The sequence below is a fragment of the Bos mutus genome, chromosome 22 (assembly GCF_027580195.1).
Source record: "Bos mutus isolate GX-2022 chromosome 22, NWIPB_WYAK_1.1, whole genome shotgun sequence".
NCBI lineage: Eukaryota > Metazoa > Chordata > Mammalia > Artiodactyla > Bovidae > Bos > Bos mutus.
Window position 1 is genome coordinate 66423648 of NC_091638.1, and position 10662 is coordinate 66434309.

Here is a 10662-nt window from a genome sequence, read left to right on the forward strand (position 1 = left end):
AGGTCTCTCCTGGATGTCTGAGCCCAGACTCCTGAACCTCTCCACCTCTGAAGCCCCCATAGCCTCTGATTCCTCCCACCACCCAGCTTTGGATTTTCTCTTTGTCTCTGGTACCTGGGATCATCCCTGTCTTTCAAGTTCAACTTAAAAAAATTTTTTTCCACGTATAAGGAATGAGAGGAGTCCAGCCACCTTTCTCAGTTCCCCATTTTACCAGAACCACCCCCTACACTGCCCCATCTCTGAATGCTGCTGATGGCAGGGAGCTCCCTACTTCCCAAGGGGCTGGAGAGAGTCAAACCTTGTCACACTAGGGAATGACAGGCGGTTGAGGGCAGGTTTCGTCCAGGCCACTCGGATGGAAGGGAGGCCAGGATGAGGGTGGGCAGGTGATATCACAAGCCAGCTCTCCAGCCAGAGGTTGTCAGAGCAGAAGCCCGGGGGCTGCTGGGTCTCTTTCATCCTGGGGCCTCCCGGGGAGGACGTGCATCATGAACCTTGCTGGTGTGTCTGGGGCCAGAGGAGCCTTAGTGGCGGGATAGCATCATCACGAACTCTGCAGGAGAGAAGGGGCGAGGCTTGAGCCGGTCCAGGTCAGCGATCCCAGGAGGCACTGGGCTCGGCCCGGGAGCCAGAGGGATCAGGCTTGGTCTGGGAGGAGGAGGCTCACCGTCAAAGTCCACGGTGCCGTCCCCATTGAGATCCACTTCTTGGAGCATCTCGTCCAGCTCAGGACCCACCAGTGGCTCCCCCAGCAGAGCCGGTGCTGCCTCCCGCAGCTCTGCCACCGTGATCCGCCCATCCCTGTCCCTGTCAAACTGTGATTCCGGCAGAACTCAGCCCTCCTACCCTCTTCCTTCGCCCGCCGCCACCTTGCCTGGACACCCTCACTTCCTCCATCCAAACCCTCCTCCTCCTCCCAGACTGAGACCATGAACCCCCTGCCCCCAGGGAAGTCCTCCTGGGTAGACCCCCCAGCGGGCAGTGAACCAAACCCTCTCTGACCCCCTTCCCAGTCCTAGTCCCACCAGCTGCAGGGCTTGGGGCCTCCAGAGGCTGAGGCTCCCAGTCTCCCCTGAGGCCAGTAAGGATGCCACCCAGAACCCACCCACCCACCGGCCCCCCGGGGGGCCCCCACACCTCTCGGAAGGCAATTCGCAGCTCCCGCAGCCCCAGCATGTGCGCCGTCTCCTCCCTCAGCTTTGGGCCCATCATCTCCACGAATTCCTCAAAGTCCACGCGGCCACCCACTGCAGACCCAGGTAGAGGGTCACAGTGGTGAGGACTGGGGCCCAAGGAGGGACCCCAGCCCCTCACCTGCTCTGCGTCCAGGAAAGATACCAGCTTCCATGTCCCCAGGGGTAGGAGGCTGCAGCCTGGGGCTCTGCTGGGGGCAAGATGCTCCAGGGCTCTCAGTGAAGCACCAGATTTGGGGGACTGAGACCAGGCTGGGGAACCAGACAGCCCCGGGTTCAAAGCCTGGCTCTCCCACTGATGCTGTGACCTCAGATGACTCGCTGGACCTGCCTCCCCACTGGAGGACAGGGTGCTATTGCGGTTGGAGTTCATGACTGTATAGTGCCGGAACCCCACAGGTAGCAGTAAAAACACCTTAGAAGCGTACACCAGTAGTCCCTGGATTCTAAGGGGCCATCAATTATAAAAAGCAACAATGGTCCATGAATAGCTTCGGGAGAAAGAAAGAGGCATGACACTAAATAGTCACATCAGTTGTAAATCACATCCCATTTTGAGAACTGTAAGGGGAAAAAAATTGCTGGTGTCTTGGGATGAAAGGAACCTGATATTTGATAAATCGGCTGTGGTGTTCGAGAAGACTCTTGATAGTCCCTTGGACTGCAAGGAGATCCAACCAGTCAGGATATCAGTCCTGAATATTCGTTGGAAGGACTGATGCTGAAACTCCAATGCTTTGGCCACCTGATGCAAAGAGCTAACTCATTGGAAAAGACCCTGATGCTGGGAAAGATTAAAGGCGGGAGGAGAAGGGGACAACAGAGGATGAAATGTTTGGATGGCATCGCCGACGTGATGGACATGAGTTTGAATAAGCTCCAGGAGTTGGTGATGGACAAGGAAGCCTGGCGTGCTGCAGTTCATGGGGTCGCAAAGAGTCGGACACGCCTGAGCAACTGAACTGAACCGATACTCACACAAGGGCTGCCCGTCAGACATTTAATCGCCAAGAGTGGCCAGGGTTCTGTCCCGGTCGGCCTCACCAACAAACCTTAAAAGACTTTTCAGGATGATCAAAGAGAGGCAGAGACAGCCCAGGTGGCTGGTACCAGCACGGACCGTTTTATCTCAGTCAGAGACGGGGGTCCCCAACCTGAGTCCCGCGAGCCTCTCGTGGATCACCCGGTGCCTTCTTAGTCCCCCTACCCTCCGTGTCCTGGGGCCAATGTCAATAAACTGTCCTGGAAACTGCCACCCCACCCCCCTCACTCCACCATCACCCCTGTCTGAGTGCCAGAGCCACCGCCCAACACCCCTCGGTTCCGGGAACTTTGAGGCTGGGAAAGGACCCCGGCGGCAAAGCCAGGTGGCTCCGCCCACCCGCCCCGCCCCACCCCGGGGAGGCGGGGTCAAGCACTGACTCCGCATCTTGACGTGCTGGGAGACCTCGATGAGCTCCATCTCGGTGGGCATGTAGCCCAGCGTCCGCATGCACTCGCCCAGGTCCCGGTAGCCGATATAACCGTCGTGGTCCGTGTCAAACTCCTCGAAGGCGGCCTGAAGCTCTGCAGGGGAGGGAGGTCAGGCTCAGGCAGCCAGCCAGGCTCTGGGACACCTCCCACCCGCCGCTCCCAGGGAGGGCCACTCACCATCCAGCTCCTCGGGGCCCAACTCTCGGTCCTGCAGGGGCATAGACCAGCATGTCCCCGGGGCCAGTCGGGGCTCTGGCCAGCCTTCCTCCTCCAGCCCCAGGCCACGGTGGCCTGGGCAGGGCCCGTCCCACAAGGGCAGGAGAAGGCAGCTGAAGTCCCAGGAGAAGAGTTGACCCCCTTCCTGCTCCTGGGGGCCCTGAGCTGCCACAGACCCTTGGGTTAGTGGTCTAGCTCCACCCATTGCCCAGGCTGCCCCCCAACTGCAGAAACTCTGCCCCCGCAGTCCAGCTCTTGAGTCTGGAGCAGAAACTGGAGGAGGCCTGAGTATTAGGGGAAGGGTGGGCTGAACCTGAGCCCATGAGTCCCAACCCCACCCCCAGGCACCCCAACCTTGGGTCGGGCCCACCTGACCTTCCCAAAGATGCGGTTGAGCAGGGGCCCGTACGTCCTCTGAGCAGCATCGTGCTGGGGGCCAGGACGGTGCCGGTGGGACTGGCGACGAGGGGCCAGCCCAGAGGCCGAAGGGACGGGCCCCTCCTGCCCTTCTCTGGTCCTGGAGGGGTTCTTGCTGCTCCCCGGGGCCTCGGGGCCCTGCATGGGGGTCTGCTCCCCAGAGCTGCTGGGGCCCTTCCGGGACCCTCGGAGCCCCTTCTCCCTCTTGCTGCTTCTCTTCCTCATCAAGGGGGACCCCTCAGCGCCACTACTGGAAGCCAGGACCTCCACAGGGGGCTTCTGTGGTCTGGGGGCCGGGTCTGGGCCATGCCGCCCCCTCCCCTGCTCTTCGGCCATGTGGAGAGGGGTGACAGGGTTCAGAGAAGCGGCACCAGGGAGCACCCCTACTTCTCAGGACCCATAAAGCTGCTTATGCTCTGCCACCCCGAGGGCTGATGACCAGGGATCGGGCCCTGAGGGGGATTAGGGTAAGTGAGTCAGGCAGCCCAGGCCCTAATCCCGCCCTCTGCCTGCGGGTGGCCAGATCAGCAGAGCAGATCAGTCAAGGGAACCATCCTCAGCAGCACAGGTGCCAGGACAGAGTGGCCACAGTGAGCCTCGGACTCCGGCTCTGCCACTCATGAGCTGGGAGACCCAGCAGACTCACCTCTCTAAGTCTCAGTTGCCTCATCTATAAAATGGGAGCAGTATTGCTGAAGCGTCAGAGAGCCCAGTTGTCTGACATGAGCAGGACTCAGCTACCAAAGGACACGGGGAAGCATCTCAGGCAGGAGGAAGAGTGTGCACAAAGGTGGGAGGTGGGGGAGAGGACAAATGACCCCTCTGTGGGCGACCTCCTGACCGGAGCAGGGTGTGTGAAAGGAAGGAAGAGAGGCCAGATCATAGGGGCTTGGAATCCCGGGTGATTGAGGGTCACGGGGGTGACATCAGAGGAGGCGCACCCTGGGGGACCCAGAGCCTGCTCTGAGCTGGGGGGGCCCAGGCCGAGGGCTTTCGGCCATCTGGCCCTGTCAAGGATAGGGGGGCCTGGCTGGTCACTTGGCCCCACTGGGCTGGGGTTAGGGTTTCCCCAGCGAGCAGCCCCATGAAAGATTGATGTCCTCTTAGCTTGGGTTTCATGCCAGCAGCCTGAGTGCCGCCGGGCACCATGCAGCAGGCCCCGGCATGGGGCTGTGTGGACGACTGGACCTCTGAGCAGGCAGACACCCCTGCTCCTTCCAGCCAGCGGCCTGCACCTCACAGGTAAGCCAGGCCTCGCCAGTTGGAGCCTCAGTGGGTGCCCTGGGCTCTGATCCAGTAAGGACTGGAGCTTGCAGAGTGGGGTCTGCCTGAGTAAGGGCCCTGGGGGTGGGGAGACCACAGGCTAAAGGTCAAATGGCTTGAGCTATGAGCCACAGGCGGGACCCAGGCTTTCCGGGACATCTGGTTTTTCCACCTCAGAGGGAGCCTCTCTCCCCCCACTAAGGAGGTAGGGTGAGGGCAGCAGGCTTCTTGGGACTCAGCCCCCCTCATCCTCATCACGCTGCTGAGCCCCTTACCCCCTTTTCTAATGAGTAACACCGGGGGGACAAGGGAGCCCCCCCCCAGACTCCCTGTCCACTCTTGAGCCCAGGGGACCCTAAGCCTTTCCCTTTGGAATCTTTCTGTTTGTTTGTTTTGGCTGCACCACGTGGCTTGCAGAATCCTAGTCTCCCTACCAGGTACTGAACCCCTGTCCCCTGCGATGAAAGCGTAGATCTTTAACCATTGGACCACCAAGGAAGTCTGAATCTCAAAATCTTGAAACCAGGATACGGACAAAAAGGGAGCCTGCAATGCTTTGACCATTTGGGGTTGTTTTGTTTTGGCCGCACCATGCAGCTTGAGGGATCTCAGTCCCCCCACCAGGGACTGAACCCAAGCCCACAGCAGGGAAAGGCCAGGTCCTAATCAGTGGACCACTAGGGATTTCCCAAGTGGTTTTTAAACTGTGTTCCCTGGAGTTCTAAGGGTGCTCTCCCTCCTTTAACACACCCTTTTAGCTCACACAGAAGTTCTGCTATAGTATCTTATTGAAATGAATTTGAAAGCCTCTGGTTTGGTCTGCGTGGATGCAACGGGATTCTGGGCAGCAAAATAATTAGAGTCCTGGTGCCCACATTCCTGTCTCAGACCGTGCATAAGTCACCTTCCTCTGCACCTTTCTCTGCTTACCTGTAGGATGGATTGCAGGAAGACTAGGTAAGGTAATCTCTTTAAAGTCCCTGGCAAAGGTTAACCACCCCAAAGGTGATGATGATGGCCCAGAGAGGGACAGCGACTTTCACAGAGATGCTCAGCTTCCTCTCTCTCCTTTTCAGTCATTCATGCCTTCATTGATTCACCAGGTGCCCACTCCATGTCCAGTAAGACACTGGGGACCCCAGATAGACACTGCTATGGAAGCCAGCCTGGGCGCCCCCGGCCGCTGGCCCCGCACAGAGCTCGACGATGAGGACTACCCACAGGGTGGCTGGGACACGGTCTTCCTGGTGGCCCTGCTGCTCCTGGGGCTGCCAGCCAACGGGCTCATGGCGTGGCTGGCTGGCTCGCAGGCCCGGCAGGGCGCAGGCACGCGGCTCGCTCTGCTCCTGCTCAGCCTGGCTCTCTCTGACTTCCTGTTCCTGGCAGCAGCGGCCTTCCAGATCATGGAGATCCAGCATGGCGGGCACTGGCCACTGGGGACGGCCGCCTGCCGCTTCTACTATTTCCTCTGGGGGGTGTCCTATTCCTCCGGCCTCTTCCTGCTGGCCACCCTCAGCCTGGACCGCTGCCTGCTGGCGCTGTGCCCTCGCTGGTACCCTGGGCGCCGCCCAGCCCGCCTGCCCCTCTGGGTCTGTGCCGGGGTCTGGGTGCTGGCCACCCTCTTCAGTGTGCCCTGGCTGGTCTTCCCCGAGGCCGCCGTCTGGTGGTATGACCTGGTCATCTGCCTGGACTTCTGGGACAGCGAGGAGCTGCCGCTGCGGATGCTGGAGATCCTGGGGGGCTTCCTTCCTTTCCTCGTGCTGGTTGTCTGCCACGTGCTCACCCAGGCTGCCGCCTGCCGGCCCTGCCGCCGCCAGCCTGGGGCCCCGGCCTGCCGCGGCTTCGCCCGTGTGGCCAAGACCATTCTGTCAGCCTACGTGGTCCTGCGGCTGCCCTACCAGCTGGCGCAGCTGCTGTACCTGGCCTTCCTGTGGGACTTCTACCCCGGCTACCTGCTCTGGGAGGCCCTGGTCTACTCTGACTACCTGATCCTGCTCAACAGCTGTCTCAGTCCCTTCCTCTGCCTCCTGGCCAGCACCGACCTCCGGGCCCTGCTGCGTGCCATGCTCGCCTCCTTTGCAGCCGCTCTCTGTGAGGAGAGGCCGGGCAGCTTCATGCCAGCTGACCCACAGACCCAGGTGGACTCTGGGGATCAGACGGTACCAGGGCCAGTGGCTGAGGCCGAGCCACAGGTGAACCCCACGGCCCAGCCACAAGTGAACCCTGAGGCCAAGCAACAGGCGAACCCCGCGGCCCAGCCACAGGAGGACGAGGAGGGCCCACCCCAGCCGGATTCTGGGGCCCAGTCACAGGCAAGCCCCAAGGCCCAGCCCCCCGGGCCCACTACCAGCTCAGCCCCCAGTGCCTGTGAGGAAGCTTCCTCTACCCCAGCCATGGATTCCACCCTAGAGGCCCCCATGAACCCAGCCACGCCTGCTGCCTCTGAGGGAGAAGGCCCCAGCGGCGCTCCCCGAGAAGAGGCCCCAGGCGCAGGCCCCACGTGAGGGCTCGGGAAAGTCCAGGCCTGCCAGGACAGCAGAAAAGCCGGGGGAGACGGAGGAACCAGCCCGTCAGAGAGGAGGACGGGTACCGCGGGGGAAGTTCGCGTGGAAAACCCCTACCGAGTCCCTTGGGCCTGGCAGATGGGGCTTGGGAGACATGAACATGAAGCAGCCAAAATCCCGTACAGTTTGTTGAATGTCACATCCCTGGTCCCAGCAAGCTCTTGCAGACTTGGCCCCCACACAGTGGCCCAGCACCGCCCCCTAAGCTACCACAGGTGATGGTGTCCTGTGGGTTCGGCTCTCCGATGCCCCCCAGACCCCACGGACAGCCTTCTCCTTAGCCTCGGTCCTGCAGGAGAAGGATGGGCAGGGCTACTTCCCCAGGCTTGATCCGACCTTCACTCGATCCTTCCCTCCCTTCCCTCCTCCCTATCCCGACCTCTCACCTGGATACAAGGAGCCCAGGAGGAAGTCCCTAAAGAGAAGGGAGGAATGCAGGAGCCATCGGGAGCCTGGGGCCTTAGCGGCCCACAAGCGGACTTGGCAGCCTTCTCCTCCAATCCCCTACCCCAACAGGCAGTGAGGCTGGGGCCCGACTTCCTTCAGCAAAGTGATGAGCACAGAGGCAAGAGCAAACAAGACTGGATTCCAATCCAGCTCCGGGTGACTCTGGACAAGCCGCTTCACCCCCTGAGCTCCTGTTGCATCTGGCATCGTGAGGATTAAATGAGAAGGTGTGTGAGGTGCTGGCAGGAACTGGCACACAGAAGGGGCTCAGTGAACAGATGCTTCGTAGACATCCAGGGATGCAGGGGCTGGGGATGATGGAAGGAGGGGGCACCTGGCCAGAGCACCTGGGATCCTGTGAGCTTCTGGGCAGATCAGCTGTGCCCATGATCAGCTCTGGGCTGCAGACGGCCAGGTGGCCTGAGAGAGCTTGGGGCCACCTCTGTGCCTTGGGCAGCTCCAGGGGACTTCAAGGTCTGCTACGTTTGAGGGTTCAGTGAGTGTTCACCTGCCCACTCCCCACCATGGAGGAGGCACAGAGTGCCCTGGTCCTGCCTCTGCCTCAGCCCCTTCCACACTCTCAGCCCAGATGCAGAGATGGGAAGATGTCCCAGCAGAGAACTCTGGGACCAGTGGTTCCAGGGACAGCACAGGCCCCTTGGAGGTCACACGGTGTCTCCAAGCAGAGCCGGCCTCTTCCGTCTCCAGCTGCAGACCCTGCAAGAAAAACTAGGAAGTGCTAAAGGTCTATTTTCAGACTCCCCCACCCCACTTCCTTTTCATACCCATTACTCTCTCCTGGCACTCACCCCACCCAGCTTTCTCTCAGTCCCTGGGGTTCTAAAACCATGAACTCTGTCTCCTTTCACCCCACCCCCTAACACCCTTTCCCTGAAGCTCAGCACTGTGACCTTTAGAAGCTGAGGGGTGCTCTTACCAGTAGGTGTAAAGGTTAATGACCTTTTAAGTGCTACCCTTCCCAGCAGTGCTTGCTACAAAGGCAGGCTGAAGTGGTTCAGTAAGATCTGGGTTCTGGTTCCCAGGCCTGTCTTTGCCTCAGTTTCCTCCTCTGTAAAATGGGGTGATAATGTTCCCTTTGCAAATTTGGCTGTTGTGATCATTAGCCAAACCCAGGGATGGAAGCAGGCTGGGTGCTGGTGATGGTGATACCAGCAGCATAATCATAGTATTTCCTGGAATTCTGGCCACCGAAGCTGGTGGGAGAGAGATTTCTGGACAGGCACAAATTTGTTGAATTCATTCATTCAGCAAATATTTATCAAGCACTTGTCAAGTACTTTTCCAGCCAGCCTTCCATTTTGAATGGGATTAGGGCATGGTCTCCAATGTCCCTCAGAGGTCGTTTGAATCCTGGTTTGCCACGATTCACCAGGGGTGTGATCCTCAGCAAGGCTCTTGGCCTCTTTGAGACTCAGTTTCCTCATCTGTACAATGGGGATCATAATAATGGTTCCATTTTCTCAGTGTTAATCCCTGTGAAGTTCAAAGATCCTTGCCTGGCACAGAGTAAGTGCTTAATAATTGTTAGCCATTAGTTTGATTATGCCAGCGGGCATCCCCGGGCCTCACTGACACCCAGGACAGTGCAGACCCACCAGAGCCCATGTGGCAGCATCCTGCCCACCAGGCATTGCCCCCACCACCACACAGCCTCCTCCTCCACTTTCCAAATGTTTTCACACTCCCCACCCACTTGGACTTGTACACTTCCTGAGGGCAGGGTCTGTACTATGGACCCTTCGCAGAGTACCCCTCCTCCTTCTCCCAGGTAGGGATCCTAAAGCCTTTCCATATGACAGGCAGATCAGGGATTAAATCCTCAGTGCCAGCCACCTGGCTTCAACTCTGGTTCATTCTCCTAACCCCACCTCTTGGAGAATCCCTCCTTCAAGGTCCCAAGAGGGACCCCCCACTCATAATGGGTACTTGCTATCCAGGAGAAAGAGCAGCATCATGAAGGGTTTTGTGAGATAAAGAGGAGTTCTCCTGCTAGCCCACAAAGGAGGGTTTTGTACTGGAGGAAACATGCACCCCCAAGGCCAGAGGGGGTGAAAGGAGGGCCTACCCCCCACATTCCACAGCCCCTCCACCTCACGCCTAACACACTCAATGGGCTGGGCTCCTGTGGCCCATTGGAAGACTCCTGCCTCTGCAGGTGAGAGACACACTTCCCTCTCCTTCATAGGGACCAGACGTGGACTCTGAGAGCTGTAAATATGAACATTTTTCAATTACGCATTCAGAGCTGCTGTTCATTCGTTCATTCAATGTACATTAATTGAACACAGACTGTGTGCCAGGGCTTGTTCTAGGTACTGGGGATCCAGAGAGAAACAGGCCAAGTGTGGACCTCAATTTGCTGACATCTTAGTGGGACGAGGCAGACAAACAGCAAATACACTGATAATTAGGGATTTCCCTGGCAGTCCAGTGGCTAGGACTCTCAGTTTAACTGCTGACAGTGTGGATTTGATTCCTTATCAGGGAACTAAGATCCCACAAGCTTCTCAGTGCAGCCAAAAATAAAAAATAAATGAAAGCAAATATATAATAGTTACATAATATAACACAATGTAGTGATTAAGAACATACGGGGGGAACAAGTAAGGACCAGAGAGTGATGGGTGAGGGGGATGGTCAGGGAGGGCCCTCAGAGAAGACATCTGAGCTGAGACCTGGAGGAAGCGAGGGATGGAGCCTTTTCAAGATGGGGGGGTGAGGAGAATTTCCAGATGGAAGGAACAGGATGTGCCAAGGCCCTGGGGTGGGAAGGAAGGTGGTAATATTGCAGGGATAGGAGAGTCAGTGTCACTGAACCACGTGCACAGGGAGGATGGAGGATAGTAACAGGTGGAGGAGGGGCAATGACCGTGGGGGTTGCATCAAGTGGTGAGGAAGGGCAGGGTGAGGGGCGGGGATCTGGTGTGGGCTTTAGTCAGGCCCCTGACTATTGCCTGGGGGGACATGATGGAGAAGGAAGTTTCGTGACTGCCTTCTCTCTTCCAAGCCTCCCACACTCTGTCCTGGGCTGGAAGGACTGGCCTGTCCTAGGAGATATGGAGCAG

General features: G+C 58.6%; 2 protein-coding genes across 2 annotated transcripts; one reads left to right on the plus strand and one right to left on the minus strand.

Moving 5' to 3' along the window:
* Window positions 1-527: 527 nt before the first annotated feature.
* LOC102264601 (calcium-binding protein 4) lies at window positions 528-3638 on the minus strand. Its single transcript, XM_005903560.2, has 6 exons — window positions 3261-3638; window positions 2847-2877; window positions 2619-2762; window positions 1141-1250; window positions 671-818; window positions 528-556 (listed from the first exon to the last, which is right to left on the minus strand). Exons 1-6 carry the CDS (start codon window positions 3636-3638, stop codon window positions 528-530), a joined length of 840 nt encoding a protein of 279 aa, XP_005903622.1.
* An 811-nt stretch (window positions 3639-4449) lies between these two features.
* Window positions 4450-7069, plus strand: GPR152 (G protein-coupled receptor 152). The gene is made up of 3 exons (XM_005903582.2): window positions 4450-4544; window positions 5502-5522; window positions 5692-7069. The coding sequence occupies exons 1-3, from the start codon at window positions 4450-4452 to the stop codon at window positions 7067-7069; spliced, it is 1494 nt and encodes a 497-aa protein (XP_005903644.2).
* Window positions 7070-10662: the final 3593 nt, after the last annotated feature.